At 42.2% G+C, this 17,139-nt stretch overlaps 1 protein-coding gene across 1 annotated transcript in view; it reads left to right on the top strand.

Annotated features, from left to right (window-relative positions):
• The window catches only part of VPS25 (vacuolar protein sorting 25 homolog), a 37,882-nt gene extending 21,405 nt beyond the window's left edge, over positions 1-16,477 (top strand). Inside the window, exons 2-6 of the mRNA XM_078645360.1 lie at positions 1,513-1,658; positions 4,883-4,936; positions 10,111-10,199; positions 12,736-12,811; positions 14,052-16,477. Of these exons, the coding sequence (XP_078501486.1) occupies positions 1,513-1,658; positions 4,883-4,936; positions 10,111-10,199; positions 12,736-12,811; positions 14,052-14,164 (478 nt within the window). The 3' untranslated portion in view covers positions 14,165-16,477. The remainder of the gene's footprint in view (positions 1-1,512; positions 1,659-4,882; positions 4,937-10,110; positions 10,200-12,735; positions 12,812-14,051) is intronic.
• The last annotated feature ends 662 nt before the right edge of the window (positions 16,478-17,139 follow it).

Genomic DNA, 17,139 nt, shown 5'->3' with positions numbered 1-17,139 from the left:
CGGTTTTAAAAAAACCTGCGGTTCATGACGAGCTCAGCTCGTCATGAGCGCACGGCAGGTAACGCTCATGACGTGGAAGGGGTTAATAGCGGCAAAGTGAAATATAGCCAGATGATAGGAGCTCCCTGTAGGCTCCAGAAGTGTCGAAATAGGAAAAAAAGTCATGGACTGGTGCATTCAAGTGGCGAAGGTGGTTTATGAGAGTAGAGGCTGCCCCAAGAAATGGGAGGAAATCTGGTCAGCATGGAAATCCTATCCGGGATCTTCGCCGCTAGCTATCATGAAAGGAAATGAGCTTGGTCATGTAAATTCAAATGTATAATTGGTGACAGATGGTTATTGTACTTAGTGACAGATGTTTTTGTACTGGTTGTTAAAACTCAATAGAATTATTAATTAAAAAAAAGAATGTTTGCTAATAATTATTAGTACATTTGTTCCGAATTTGGGTTCGAACGACCATTGTCCCTTCAAATGTCACTGCTTTGTAAATCACTGAATACCCGCAAATCATAATGGTGCATAAGAAATCAAACATAACGAGGAAGTTGAGCTGATTTACTCTTGGATCTTTGCTGTTAGTCTCATTTGAGGTGACTTTAAAATATTGTAAATGTGCTTTTCTTTTTCAATGCCATGATTTCATCACTATCCAGTATATTTATGTTGTAGAGTCATTCACATTAATAGAGACTTAATACATAATTTGAAGGGTGCTTTACCCATTTTAGGCGATTGATTCACTTCGCTTTTGTGTTGAGCTTAAACATGTTGCCTTGTGGCTACCTCGCAGCAAGGTGTTCTCCAAGTAAGGATTCTGTTCCATATTAATGGGTTACAGAAGTGAGGCCACAGGCCTTTACCTCTACTATGGTGCTTCTCTCTGCCCTCCTGCACAAGATTCATTGCAGAGAATGGCATTTGAGTAAGAGGAGAAACCTTTCTTGACTCAGTCTGCAGTACTAAGTCACAGCATGCTTTGTGGGAGTTGATCCTGTGTTCCCGCGGGAGCCTGAAGGTATATCCCGTGTTTGTGGTCAATTTATCTAAGGTTCAGGCAGAGTATGGCTGCTTGATTATATGTCTGAATTGAAGGGACGGGTTGTTTTTATCACATTTTTTTACTGTAGAAGGTGGGGCCGAAATTGAAATAAGCATACTCATCACTTACCATCCTTAATGAATTCAACATTTTGCCTTGACGTGATATTGATGGTGCAGGCTTGTACCTATGTGCTGATGAGGTTGAAAGAGGGATCTTGCAGAATTTGAAGTAGACGTCACGGAGGAGAGATGTTTGAATACAAGTGCTGCACCAGATGCCGTTATTCAGAGACTGTGAATTGGCCTTTAGCTACAATCATTGTTGTCTCCTGACTATTTCTTTACCGTATGTTGTATTCTGTGGAGTACGTGCACGCTTCTTTAAAAATAAGAATATGCTGTGTTTCAGAATTATATAAACAGGGGATCTGCATTGGAAGATGACTATGTTCTCTGTTTTCCCCCTAGTTTGCAGCCTAATGTAGACACCCGACAAAAGCAGCTAGCAGCATGGTGCTCCCTCGTTCTTTCTTACTGTCGACACAACAAACTCTTCAACATGACCATCTTGGAAGCTCAGGAGAGTCCCATCTTCAACAACAAGAAAATACAACGTATCTTTTTCTGTTTACATAACTGGGTATGGCTTCAGAGCAGGGACGTGAGCGTTTAGGCGTCACCTAAGCAGGTTCTAAGAAACAAAGCTTGACTGCATGGTTTGGAGGAGAGGAGTGACAAATGACAAATAAGAGATGAGTGGGGTATTGGTGTACAGGAACGTAAGTACATATAATCTTAAACACAGTGAATGAGATTAGCATATTTCTGTTTTACTGTGGTGAGATAGTAAGATAGACTTAAAATGGAGACCTGGAGGCGAGAGGCCTGTGAAAAGCATAAGGATCTTATTTACAGGAATCATGGCCAAAGTATAGAACCACCTTTCAGGAATGGTCATGTTTATGATATTTCTACTGTAACAACGAAGTCAGTACTGTAGGTCTTGTGCATCCACTTTAAGGATCTGTGTCCCCCCAACCCCCACCCCTTCCATGAACACAGGGTTGAATCCTTTGGGTCAACCCAGAATGTTATCCTTCTAAGATTGATAACCTGAGTACCACTGAGCCAGGTAACAATGTACATCTGTTCTCTGTCAGCAACGCCAAGCAATCCGTAGCAATGAACATGCCCTCTACAAATACACCTGTTATGTCAGCAAGATTTGTATATCACTATATTGCCATAGATATGGCCTCGCAGAACTGTCTAGTATATGTTTTGTTACATTATTTGAAAATTTTCTGATCTAGAATTTAGGATACCGTTTGTTTTCCAATTACCTTCATTTCTGTGTAATATGGTTATGTACTATAACTTTTTGAAATCCTCTGAACCATATATATAATATATATATATATATATATATATATATATATATATATATATACACATGTGCTTTTCACTGTTTTGTTATTAAAGGACAAACCCATCTAGGTTGGCTAGGATGTGATCCTTAAAGTTCTTGTGGCTGTTGACAGTGCGACTACCGGATAATGGCAGAGTTTGAGTTAGGATAGCTGAGTTAGTGGGGCAGGCAGGAGAAGTTACGATAACTGATTGATCTGACGATGTTGGTATACCTGATAAAGATGCCATAGCTGCAGAGCAACGGATTAGAAGCTGTGAATGTAGATCACTAAATCCGAGTTCACAGTGGCAGTACGGAGAAAAAACTTTCATTCAAGAAGCCTTGTGCCAAGATTTTGTTCCTGCCATAGTTTAGCAGAATTTAATGTGTGGCCGAACTCTAGTGGTCTCGGAGGGGCCCCGTGTCCTGTGGTGTGGGCCAGATGTGTCTGGGGCTTCGAGGATGTGTGTTAAATTGTAGTAGTTGCCAGCTGGGGTGCTGGGAGGTGCCCCTCGTCCCCTCCTTTTGATTTTTGTCACAAGAGATGGTTTGACTTGGGTACATTCGTTCATGCGAGAATGTAATTGTCTTTGTCACCCCCTTCAGGGAATTATGGATCACTCTTGGTCGCTCCCTGTGGGGCGAGATGCTACACTATACTGCTGCAGAATTGTTTTCACTGAGTGTTTTCTTTCAGGGCGTTGCTGTAAAAACTCAGTTCTAATTCTTCTCTGCTATTTGTATTGCATAACTTCACATGTTTTAAACGCGAATAAACAGATACAAAAATTGCTAATGTCCTGATGAGCTTCAGCAAGCACCTTCTGCATGCTGGTGGAAGGGGGAGACAGGAAAGTCCCATTGTCCGGGTTCATTTCCACTGGCTGCTGCCTTGTTCCCCATCTCCACTGTTGCCTGATACTAAGTGGCTTTCCTGCATGCTGCTGTGTAGGTATCTAGTGTCACTACACTGTTGCTTCTTTCCTAGTTTCTATGGGAAAGCAGGACATTTAGAGTACTGAACACATGGCACAGAGTTGGCACATTGATGAATAATCCATGTTGGTGATATCTCAGTCATTCTCTTGGCTGGGTTCTGGGTGGCATCATGGAATGACGTATGCTTGTGTCATGCTCACCCAGCATGGCAATTGAAACATAATGATTTTGACTGACCATGGCCTACCATATAGATCCTGGTAGGTCCATTACTTCTACATGTTCCATATACCCGAAGTTGATCCCTGTGGAGACCACCAAGGTCCTGTACTAGGTCAAATCATTTAATTGCTTACCATTAGCCCCTTGCCTTCTTCATTCAGAGAATCAGATTATTTTAGGCTCACCAGTGAACAGTATCAGTGGTATGTACAAAACATGTTTGTTCTGTCTTCAAAAGTAAGCACTAGCAGCAAACAAGAATCGAAAGATTCTTTTATGTCACCTTATTCTTTATAGGACATGGACAGACAAAGTTGAGAGTTGCTTGGATGCATGTTGCAAAAGATTGACTGCTTAGATGCATTGACCATTATAGGTGTTACCTACAAGCTGTCTTTGCGGTGCCCATTGTGCTCCATCTCCTAAAATGAAGCCAAGGTGCATCGCCGGTCATTTGGCTTACTTATTAGAATGAGGTCAGTAAAGCAATAGGAGAATCAGAGACCGATTCTGTAACTCTTATGATAAGGAGGGAGTAGCAATTGAACCCATGACATGGCCGCGGGCCATCTAAAGAGAGGTGTCTTGATATATCCCACAAGGTGTACACTTGCAGACTTCTTTGAAGGAGCTCCTTGTGACCGCTGATTCATTTGTGGGCTGAAGCTATAGAACTGGGTCATGAGAGTTTGAGAGTGAGGGGAGCACCTAAAAGTTGTCTTGTGGCTTTCGTTTCCAGGGGGCCTGAAAGTGTTCCTTCTGTCTGTCTTTGTTGTATCTTGTAGCACCAGGGAGAAGAGGACATATCGCTTTACGAAGAATAACAAAACCTATCTCTCAGATCAGGTGCTGTGTGTGTGTACGCCTTATTTATAGTATCAACATTATTAAAGCCAGGTGATGCAGTAGACCACTTTTTACAGAGCTGAATATTACGTACCTGCACTGTCCGTCCTGTTCTTTGGAAGGTTTTCAGTTTACACAGGAGCGTACACGAGCTCACTTTACGTCCTGCTCTTTGATTTCCTCCTGCCTATTTTAGTGAGAACCTAAATGGCATAGGGTTAGTTGAATAGAAATACTGTTATATCATTTTAGCTAATTCTCATGAGTTCACGTAGATTATAAATGTGTATTATAAGGGTAGTCTCTTTTGGCGATGATGTTGAAGCTGCCTGTACGTAATAGAGGTCTTTAAACTGGTATGAATTGAAAATGCTCTGAATGTGCCCGATTTATACTGCAGATTTCCTTAATGTAGAACAGGTAAATTATCCATGGAATCAATCCAGGTGGTTTTAGAAGAACTCAGGAAAAAAGGTGGGTAGTAATTTTGTGCAGTGTTCTGAAGAGTTTGGCCTTCAGCTGTCTGCAAGGCACTAGTCCTGAAAAAAGTTGTGCAGGGACTAACCAAGTTAGCGAGTATGCAGGTTACATCATGGTGTGTGACATCACAGCGCATGACCTCAGAGGAAGTGTCATCACAACCCATAACCTCACAGGAAGTGTCATCAGCACTTAACACCTCAGACATATGTTTAGCAGCTCTATCAAGAGTACATTGGAGGGCATTACGGGATTTAACAGGTAAGATTTTGTGGCAGGTTGTACCAAAAAAGTGACGCAACCCGGTCTCAAAATCTGGGCCTCCACTAGTATTTTTATTTTATCAAAACTCTGCCCCAAAGAAATTGGCAGCAAGGAGAAATGTGGCAGTAAATCTGTTCTGCCTAATTGGTTGCAAAGTCTGCATTTTAAAATATCTTATGAGATTAAGGCACCTGCTGCAGAGATCTTTGTGTGCCCAATAAATCTCAGAGAATAATAATAATGGTGAGATAACTCTGGAGGTTAACGCATTTACTGGAGAGATCTGTGTTTTGTCGAGCACCAGTTTTGAATCAAAGTACCATAGGTGGGGTAATGTGTCTCCTGCAAAGCAAGCAAGCATGCAGAAGAGTCACTGTTTTTAACACAGATCATTTTGCTACTTGTAGTTCATGCATTGAAAGCTTTCTAGTATAGCACAGTAAGCTCTGAAGGGCACATGACTCCTACACCATGTAACCCTCACGGTCTTATGTCACACATCCTGTACTTTGATTTAAACACATATTATTTATTGTCCATGTATAATCTTTACGTGTGTTGTAAAGTGCTCTGACAGCCTGCACTGGGAGGAGTAGAGCTATAAAAGAAATAAAACAAAATAATACTATTAAAATTATTTCTCTCAATACAGGGGACAGACCAACATATTTGACATTCTTACAGTGCATGCGTCTCTTTTATATACAGGAACAGAACAAAGTCAAAAGCATGCCTCTATTAGGTACCTGTGAAGTGATACCATACTGTGCGCCTTTGTTCCCCTCCATTTCCTTTAGATTTGAGGTTTTAGATGGCTCCCAGCCTGGATACTCAAACGAAAGGAGGCCTGATGGCCCCTTAACTTAATTTTTTGTTTTGGGCCAGGTGGAATTTAAAAAAAGAAAGTCACCTCCCAACCCTGATTCCTACTCACATATGAAAAGCTAGTACAACGGACCGACACAATCTTAACTACATCGCTGCGGCGGCTATTCCGCCGCAGCGCTAAGGGGGCAGGGGGGGGGGGCGCGCGGCGGGCGCATACTGGTGACGGAACCGCTCCGTCACCAGCCGCGGTTGAGCTGTGCTCATGACGGAGCGGTTCCGTCATGGCCCCGCCCGCTCAATAGAACGCACCGCGCAGGTGCGTCGGGCGGGCCATGACGGAACCGCTCTGTCATCAGCACAGCGCCACCGCGGCTGATGACGGAGCGGTTCCGTCATCAGCACGGAACCGGTTAATACCATGGGTGACATTTTCCCTGACGGCCATGTCCTGACTCGTGCACATAATAGCTGTTTTCAAAATGCCTCATACATGGATCACTTTGTGCTTCAATGGCAGCATAATACCCTACGCTCCCTTCTCCCCCTCCTACCCCGGAGCCCTGGACAACTTCCCCCCTCTGACGCTTGCCATCTCGGACACTGATGGAGACCGGTCGGTCTCCAGGTTATACCGACTCTGCACTGCAATGAAGCGCGACACTACGGCTCGTGTCCTGGAGGCTTTGGGTGTGGTCCCGGGTTCCCCACTCACATACAAAATGTGTTCTTCCTGTTGTTCACAAACCCAACGTATCTTGGTCAACCACAGACATAAATTGCTACATTTTAAATTTCTACACCAAGCATACCTCTCCCCTTCTGACAAAATTCGACCCTGCACGATCTGACCAGTGCCCGAAATGTTCAGCCCCGAATGCGGATTTCACACACTTGACATGGACCTGCCTACTGATTGGCCTTTATTGGACACCTATCTTTTCCAACAACGTAGTCATGATGGAGGTAACAGTTACATTGGACCCCCTCTTAGTATTCCTAGGCTGCACTGGCAATATTCCTAAGTCTGCTCGGCGGCTCATGTCAATGGCACTGCTTGCTAAGTGTGAGACCACTGTGCATTGGGGTAGGGGCCAGGTTGCTACTGTCGCGGCCCAGCTCTAAAGCATGACACATTGCGACATCGTCAGCGGGGATTACGCACAGCTACAGCCACCCACATCCCGGCCAAGAGATTTTTGGCAGTTCATACGGACCGCCTCCTCACCCTAGACCCTGATACTCCAGATTAATCACTGCTTCTATCCTGATCATTGCATTGACCCATCCCTTTCACTCTGCATCATATGCCCTTGCCTGGGATATGGCATGTTCTTTTATTTACATGTATACAATGTATATGCTGATGTTATCATGCTCCTGACTATGTCGTGTTCATGATGGTGACCTCTGCACCTTGCTACATTCTTGCTGTGCCTCTGTATGATGTGCTTTCCTTGTTGTTGTGTTGTTGTTGACATGGCTTTTCATATATACAAATCAATAAATGCATTTAAAAAAGGCCCCTTCCCTGCCTGCATGTTGATGCTCGGAATGATAGCAGACAACCTACCAGCGCTGCTGAAAGTGTCCGGGTGTCTGAAACCTACACTAGGATGATCTCAGCATATTTTTGCGAGGCCCAACTTCTTGGCAGGGTAGATGGCATCCCCCTGTGAAAATAGTGGGTGGGTGCTGTCTAACCACGTGTACCCCCAACTTGTTCCCTGGCTGGCTGAGTATATGAACCCCATATTGTCGGGCTCCACCATGCATAATTGTATACCCGCAGAGAGATTTAGACAGAGTGTGCATGTAACAAATGTCCACTCAAGAACTAAAGGACAATAGACAAGTGATAAGTAATTTAATCGCATTATCAATCATTCTCAAAGCCAAAAGGTCTTGCATATGTCATGCAGAAAGGCCAGAAATAAATTTAAAAACACGGTTGCATAATGTTGTAGGTGTGCACATGCTCATAACAGATATAATCCTAAAAAACTACGTGGGGTGCCATTTTCTTTCTTATGTACCTATCCAAGACAGATCTGTAACTAAATCAAAAAATGAAAATTAAGTGGTATGAAAGCAGGTTTTATTTAAGCTAGAGGGGCCAACAGCAAATTCCTGCCTGGTTCTCCCCTCCTCCCCGCCAAAAAAAACAAGAAAAAAAGATGGTGTCGGTTCGTGGAGAAGCAACAGGGAGTTGGCTTGGGAAGGGAAAAGCCGCACATGAAGGAGAACAACAGGAAAACAGGCAGAGAAGCACACAAGCAAGAAGGCACCACAGGGAGGGAGTTTGCCAGGGGAGAAGTACACAAGAGAGCTTACAAAACAAGGGAGACAGCAACATGGATCACTTGGGGTGAGCATTTTGGGGGAGAAGAAGCACACAATGGAGTGCTGAAGCAAAAAGAGAAAAGTAGTTCCTTAAAAGTGAGCAGTGGAAGGATAAGAAGCCTGTCAGTCAGAGGGATGGTAAAGAGACTATGCTCCAGGGAGGACAGCCACAAAATAAATAAGCTTGGACAAGGAAAGCCATTGAATAAGAAGTAAGCAGATGAAAGCGACTATAAAGGCAACTAATGGTAAGCAATGTGTGGGCTATAAGCCCCTGTATGTTCTACGTAAGATTACAATAAGTCTTTTCCAACCAGACAATTAGCATTGTCTGGTAGGTTCGACCTAAAAAGAGTTGCTCTCTTCCTAGCTGGGAAGCAATAGATCCATGAATGATCCTGGAATTTATGTGGCTTATGGATGTGGAGGCCTCCCAGATCATTATGAGCACGAATGTGTTTATTTTATTTAGCTCTAAGATGCTGTCAGATGTTATATTGTGTTAACATTTTCCCTCCCTAGTGGACTCTGAACCCTCCAGGTGAAAGGCCAAGAGCAGCCAGGTGCTGTATTTAGTCAATCTATATGCTTCTAGTGACACGTTCAGAAGACCGTGAGATTCAGTCTGAGGGTCCTCTGAGTACCAGTGGCCTGCCTTTGAGTCTGTGCAGTGTACAAGCACTGCAAGTGTCCAGGGGGATTACTGTGGCTAGTTATGGGAGAGTGAATTAATTTAGACCCGAGTTAGGCTCTTTGGGGAGTTATTTGAAGAAGTCAACCATTTGCTTGGTACTTATCCTCTTGTGGTGCAGTTGTCACCTTTTGTTAAAAGAAGGTCTTGGCATAGCCTATAAAGTGTACTAGTCATACATCAGTTTAGCTAGCGACAGGGACTATATACCAGTGTGAGAGATAATCTTTTTGGGAGGAATTTGTAAAACAAAAAGATGAAGTCGTGAAAAGTACTGGAACTGAAAAAGGTTGCAAAAAGTAGTGGAAATATAGAAAAATGAAAGTAGGAGCGCTCCTGTTGAGTCCCACATACTTCGTCCTCTGATTTTAACCCCTCTTTCCAAAGCTGAATTTTAGTGGAGTGAAATATTTCAGTTTTTAAAAAACGGTCTTGCATGTGGTAATCTTTATAGATAGGAAGTCCTGTAAGTGAAAAATGTTATTTTCCTCCTTTAAAGCCATCTTCAATAAAGGACCAAAATTGCAGAGCCATTTTAGTGGCGCTGTGCTGAGGATGGCACAGATCCGAACATATCTGAATAGTGATGGTGCATGTAGGGCGCAGTCTTGCCACCTTAGCTGCGTCCTCAGCATTTTATATCTTCTAGGGACTATTTTCAGGCTTTGTTGAGGAGTCCATCAGACTTGGCATGTGACAAGATACTGCAAGCATTGTTTTCTAGATTTAAAGATCCTGTAAATGGCCTGTGTGCTCGCCTGACTGCTTTTGGGTCCAGACATTTATTTGTTATACCTATGAAACATTTACTTTTATTTCTCTTGAGAACTGCTGCACGATTCGGAGAAAACGAGGTGCCCACTAATCTCTTGATTTTGTTTTATGAATGAATGGTTTTTCTGTGCTCAAGGATTTAGAATATGTTCTGCCCAGGGATAAGTATGTAATTCTTCTTTTTTAGAACCTTCTTGTTTCACATTCCTTACAGTTGTTATTGGTCTGTCTTTGTGAGTTCTGGTGTAAACATTTTTTTGTTTTGTTTCAGGAAATTTGGAGTGGTTAGATAAAACTAAAAGCAGCTTTCTCATCATGTGGCGGAGACCAGAAGAATGGGGCAAACTTATTTATCAATGGGTAAGAGCAAGTAGTCCCTTTGTGTAGTACAGTGGTACAATTTCTGCATGCAGGCCGTTCATTACTTATAACCTGAGGTCTCTGGAATTCTCCAATGATTGCATTTGTGGTCAATTCAGCTTTTTTTCTGGAGATCCAGTTTTCTCCTGCATGTGGTAAGGGCTGAGTATTTGGGATATATTGAAGTTGAGAGTTACTGTGAGTCAAATGTTCATTATTCACTCACTTCAAGAGCAAGTTCCCAAAGGGCCCTATAGCAGCCTCCAGCAACTTTTGCCAACAAAGTACTCAAACCCCTAACAGAACATTCTAACGCCTCGGCATATACTATTTCTTACATATTACCATGCACCTCCTACAAAGTTCTTCCTTTGCAGTGTTTGGGAGACTATCTTACAGCTTAAAAGTACACGAATTTATTAAGGACTACATTCTTTAACGTGTAGATGTAGAAATTAATGATATTTAAGTCTGGCATTAGCTAAAACCGTTCGATTTTTAATAAAATAATATACATGATATACTCAGTTACAGGTCTTTCAGACAGCTGTTTTCAGGTTTTGGTTTCTCGGTGTACCATGCACATGTTTCCTATGCCCACAGCAACACACAGCGTAAAGCACAGGGTCGTCCACTTCACCTATTTGGTTACCCCCTGGGAGGGACTGAATTCTGTTCTTGCACAGTGTGCACAAACACACAAAAAGTAGCCCCCTTGAACATGTTTACAAAAACGTTTCAGAAACGGTGTCAAATCCAAGAATTTGCAGCCGGCACCAGACCTGCTGGCTTTTCTATTGCTTGCTTATTTTGCCTTTTCATAGCATAAGGCTACTTTCAAATATTTTAGCCTGATCTCAAAACGCATCCAGTACTATTGACCTTGCCAGTCATTGTTAATTAATGTTACATTGCCTTGTCTTAACTTTGAAAATGAACATTGTGTTATTGCTCTATAATGCTTTTATTGATAATGGGATTCCTTCAATTTTGATTCGTGGTCATATTTTTTTTGATTATTGTTTCTTCAGTTTCACATAATGGCGATAATTGGGGGGTGCTGTGGGATTGTTTTTCATGTGCAGAAATGAAATGGGTATATGGAGGTAGGCAGCAGGCCTTTAAAACTAAAAGGGTTTACTAATAGTTGTACAAATGATGCCTCGAATAGCTAATCTTTCCTTTTGCAGAGAAGACTTAGGGCCCTATTACGAGTTTGGCTGTCTGACTCCCTGACCACTGCGACCGCTGTCTCTAGAAACTGCTGCACCAGTGCTCTTCTGACTGCCGTATTTCGAGTTCACCACGGTGCCCGTGATGAGGCTGCGGAGATCTTGTGGCAGTAGTGATTACTTTTCCATATGTATCGATGCCTGTGTGAGCATTTCAACTGCATAAGTGTCGTATGCACACATATGCATGATACATGTGGAAAAATACCACCTACCCATTGCCGGAGTCTGTCCCACATGTGGGCAGTCCAGACAGTGGGTATATGGTACAAAAAGTACTCGTCTGTATATCACCACAAATAGGTCCGTAGTCCTTAGGATGAAGATGCTGCTGTGAAGGGGGGACCTGAAGAAAGGGATCCACATCAAACTCTGACCGAAAGAACAGGAAATGGATGAGTGCGCACCCCAAATCCTTAGTTTCCGCTGACTTTAATCTGGCGGTTCCGCCACACCAGTCAGCTTGTCAAAAAGCCAACTCGTAATATGGATGACTGTGAAATGCCCCTGTATTGCCCTATGGAAGCTGCTCTTCTACGACCCAGGGGGTGTGCTGGCGGTGTCAGCGGTTCAGCCACGGTCTTTCCAGATGCAATCTGTCCATCTCGTAATGCGACGGTGGACCACAACTGTGGGTACGGCAGTCCATGGACTGCCAAACTCTTCATATGGCCCTTAGTTAAATGGTGTGTCGCACTGAAGGTCCTTGTGGGCCAAATATATGACCCTAACAAGGAGCATCACATATTAAAGCCCAAAAGCTATCAAGCTTGCTCCTATGAGCTAAGCACCTGTTGACTACATGTCAGACAGTACAAACATGAAATAGGACTGAAGTGGCACAGATCTATCTAATGTATTCCATAACAATTTACATGTTTATGATAATTGTCTGTGTAGAGAGACCCATTTATTCGTTTTTTGAGGCACATATTCCAAAGCACTTCGAAAGACTGACTGATTGACAACAAGATAGCCCTTCAGCGAGATGTGCTGTTCATCTAGCTAATTTTAGTGAATCTTTATGGGCTATTGTTAAAGTAACGAAGGTGGTCGACTCAGCCATGCCAAAACCAACCTTCCCTGTTTACATACCCATGAGCTAAGGACTGGGCTGCCGGACCATGATGAGTATCCCCTTCCTTGAAGCCTAGCAGACCACAAGTTTTACACTATCTTTCACTGTCAATGCAGAGGTCTCAGAGAAGCCAAGTGTGTTATCTAGACTCCATGGTGACAAGCAAGCATACAATACTGAGTCATTGCCTATAGAAGCCATTTTCTGAATACATTTTTTTCCTTAGGTTTCAAAGAATGGAATGGCAAACTCCGTCTTCACCTTTTACGAGCTGACCTGTGGTGATGACACTGAAAAAGAAGGTAAAGCGCCTGGCTGCGTTTTCTCAAGCCTTATTTATTTGCTCCTGTCTGCATCTCTCAAGCTCATTGTAAATCCAACATTTTGTTGAAAGCCCATGTATGTCTGGAGATTAAGGCAAGAAATGGTCTTCTTATGCACTTACAAGATATTTTTTCACAGGGCAACAACCGAATATCCTTTCTTTTCAGAAGGACTCAGATGAGAAGCTCTGGGAACTATAAGTATTTTTCATCTGCAGCAGTGTAAAAATAAATATGAATTAATATGATGCATGCCAATCTGCTGCTCTTATCTTACTATTAACTAGGTTGTTTCTGTAGTTTTGTCAGGTCAAATCTCAAGCAAATAGTACAATATATCCAGTGTTTGCGTACAACAATGACGGTGCTTGAAACATGGGTGCAACCATGGCAGGTTTTCACAGATGGGTATTGTCTTTCGGTGACATGGGTACAAGGTGAATGTCAAAAGGTTTTTTTTCAGTTTTTAAATCAGTTACAAGACAATATCTACATTTCAAAGTTCACTATATCTTAACCTAAAAGATATGGACGTTTCATCGTACAAGGTTGTGGTGGGAGTCGTGACAGGGTGTGTCTGAGAAAGATGGTAGATATGTAGAAAGGCTTCTGTGGACATAAGCCTGTCTCTGACGTCAGACACTGCAGTTGGCACAGCAGGCACAATGATGTCTTATATACTTGAAAGTGTTGAGTAACAGTACTTTTATTGGTTGGAACTGTTTTTGCTGCGCCAGTCGTAATAACTGATACCTAATGGAGCAGAATATTTTCTAGCAACATATTTGTACATTCTTTGCAGGGTTTAATCGACGTAATTTTATGGCAGTATATTGGGTTACCTACTTTTGAACACCGGCAAAAATTGAGCATTTTTAGTCATTTAGGTTACTTGACTGTGTCCCTCCCAGAAGGGAATCTGAGTTACGGAATGAGGGCAGCATTTTACACCAGATCTTGCTGATCTCCAATATACAGCTTAACACTTTGCCATATGCGAGGCACATCATACATTTTGCCACGTTTGTTGTAAGTCCTATTAAAACAGTGCATCACTTAACAGTTTGCAAGAGAGGACATGAGAGCAGATGGCCACTGGCTGAAGTAGCGCCATTATATGTGCTAACAAAAGCACATTGAAAAGCACCTTGTCTACCCTCACACACAGATCGAGCACCTGCACAACTGTACATTGACACCTTTTTTTGTCGCTCCACAGAATTCCATGGCTTAGACGAGTCTATGCTACTTCGATCTCTGCAGCACCTCCAGCTGGAACACAAGGCCGAAGTCATAATGCTCAACGACAGCAAAGGGGTCAAGTTCTTTTGATGGATGGACATTTCTCTTGTGACTGTTCCAGTGAAAGAAAATATACTTTTTATAGCTTTGAAGACTATGCATCAGGACCAGGGGTGTGTGGTGTGATTACACATGTTGGCATTAATAAGAATGAGGCATAACTTTGAGCCCTTTGAAGGTTGTTACTGTGCATACACTCGCAAAGGTCCTCTGTTTTATATATATTTCTTTCCCCCTTGATTGTGTCTGTGGGTGCGTGTCTGCAGATTATAACTGCTGTATGAAAGAATCAAGTAATGACTCCACAAATAAACTAAAATGTCTAGCGCAGTAGAATTCTTCAGATTGTTGTTTTCCACGTTTTCTCTGTTCAAAATCTAGATCTGACCGATTCTGTTCTTTTCGGGGATCAGGATTCCCGACCATCAGGACAAGATGCAGATGAGAAGACTAATCCTGAACAAATTTACACATGTATTTTGAAGTGAGACATGGCATGTGAAAGGTGTGGTTTCAAAGTGTGTGCACAGGAAGGCAGAGGACCCATCCAGCAAGGCACGCATGAGTAGGAAATGCTTCAAGGTATCTGTGCTCTAACATGCAATTCTTCTTAAGAAAATGCCCAGGGTCTACATTTTGGGATCAAAGAAATGTTTGTATCAGTCTTCTTACTTTGTCTTGGACCTGTGGAGCTGAAAGGCTTTCATCGGGGAGTCAGTATCTGTTGTCGATGGCAGCTTGAGCAATCAGAAATACATATGACAGATTCGAAAAGGGTTGAAGAACTGTGAGAACCCTGCTCAGGATGTAAAGTAGGGATATCCCACATACTTCTTGGAGGGCTGTATCCATTACACACTGTCAGGATATCCACAAAAGATACATTTACGTACAGTGAATTTAAACTCCTATTTGTTGTCCTGAGAATGTTCCCTAGAGCTGCCCCTCCTCTACTTGCATTGAACATCCATGGGTTAAAGCATTTTCTCACATAACCCAAAGTAATGAAGATCAAGTCCTCTATGCTAAACAGGAGGCTCCCCGGCTGCTACTCGCCTTGCTTTTTGTAACTGCTGTCAGTATGTACAATATATCTAGATTTATAACTGTTCTACACAATAGCAGAAAAAGGGTCAGGTACTTAATACTACCTTGTAATTGTTGTTTACAAACTGAATGTCCATCCATTGCATTGTATATATTTAAATAGCGTGTTGTAAAAAAAGAAAAATGCGTACATTGTGCAGTTACTGGAGGCTTGAGGACTGTACACTACTTGAAGAGAGAAAACATAAAAGAGTGACAAAATAATATTTTACACAGGGTATTGGGGGGAGGTACAGACTTTTATTTTCGTAGTGTCTTCCCCCCTCCGTTTTTTAAATTTGAGCTGAGTGGTTGTGTTTGTGCTTGTCCCTAGAGGGCTCTGGAAGAACTAGAGCAATGGGGTTTTCTGTTCTTAGGAGAAGCTCTTGAAAAGCCTACTTCTCTGTAACGAAGAGGACATCTTATTACATCTACTGCACTGTGTTTGTGTGTTTTTCTCGACATAGTAAGTCACGGGAAAGGTAATAATCAAAGGAAGATATATTGCAGAAATGGGCATTTTGTGAACCCCAGATACAAAACTGAATTTTTATCTGAATTATTTTTTATTGGATTGACCTGCTACTGTACCCACTCATCACCTGGTCCTAGTCATACTCAGATTGTGTACAGTGTTCATCAGCTCAACAGTAATATGTTAGACAGCAGCGCCCTCATTTTGGAATTCAGCCAGACTTCTAAATTGTTTAATCATGCATTTGTCTATCAAAATAATAAACAGTAGCTACTGTATGGTAGAGAATGCATTATCATGTAAAAGCGGGCCAGCCATTCTTTTTTGCATCAGGGTCAAAGAAGAAAAGTAGATGACACCGCCACTATTCTGGTGGTCTTCCAGTGCCATGATTGGACGAACCAACGAATGAAAAGTGTCTGACTTTTTGACTGGTCTACTCACACAAAGAGTTTATCCTCCTAACATTTCTAGCAGTGAAACAATCCGCTGGAATGATGGGCTGGAGTCACTGAAGCAACTCTGGATTGTCTTTACTTGAGCCCATCGTCTTACCTCTACGCCATCATAAAAGCATTGTCACCTTCCTTCACTGAGGCTAACATTGGACATTGATTCAAAGCTGGACTTCGGACTTTTGCTTTAAAGCTTTTCAAACCTCAACTGAAAGGACCTGTACTTGTTCTTTCCTCTTTTGATACTGTATATCCTATGTGCACTTTTACATAAAATGTTACTGTGTAGGGCTAAAAAATAAAATGGTTTACCTCTTCTGAAAGTTACATAGTGTATGGTACTTTAATAAGAAAAGGTTAGACGTATTGCTTTATCTCTTTACTTCCATATGTGTGTCAGTCATAATGTACATGTTCTACACATCCCATGAAAGCTATAAAATCACAAATAAGGGTTCTTGTCAGATGCACGCGTTTGTGTCTCTCGTTCATTCTAGATTGGTGCCGTCATATGGATTTAAATTGCAATTGAAACCAAAAACGTAAAGAAGGCACATGGCTGTTTACAATAAAGTGTACTTAAAACCATTATTGAGTGAAGTCTAGTTCAGAAGGCAGTCCATATGATGACAACCCTATAAAAATCAGTCAAGTGATGTGGACAAAGGGGTAAGTATGCAAACATCAAAATGTCTCGTACCCCAGCAAGAGAATGGCATTTGGGTTTAAAGCCGTAACAGCTACAGAGAGCGATTGTAAGGCAATATATTTGGAGATGCAATCGCCACCTGAAAATGACGGAAGAGTGGCGGGCTGTGAGCTTATATTCAGTTTCTTAGTACAGTCGCAAGTCCCTGCCTGTACAATAGCGAGTCTGTGATTTGTCTATTTTTTTTATCTTTTTGTGTTTGCTGTTTTATTTTAATTGAATTAAAATAACAGCCTTTTAGAAACGGTATCTAAATGTTTTACTCAACTGCAGATACAAT

This window comes from Lissotriton helveticus, chromosome 5_1, assembly GCF_964261635.1.
Source record: "Lissotriton helveticus chromosome 5_1, aLisHel1.1, whole genome shotgun sequence".
NCBI classification, from domain to species: domain Eukaryota; kingdom Metazoa; phylum Chordata; class Amphibia; order Caudata; family Salamandridae; genus Lissotriton; species Lissotriton helveticus.
This window is presented reverse-complemented; position numbering and strand designations above follow the sequence as displayed.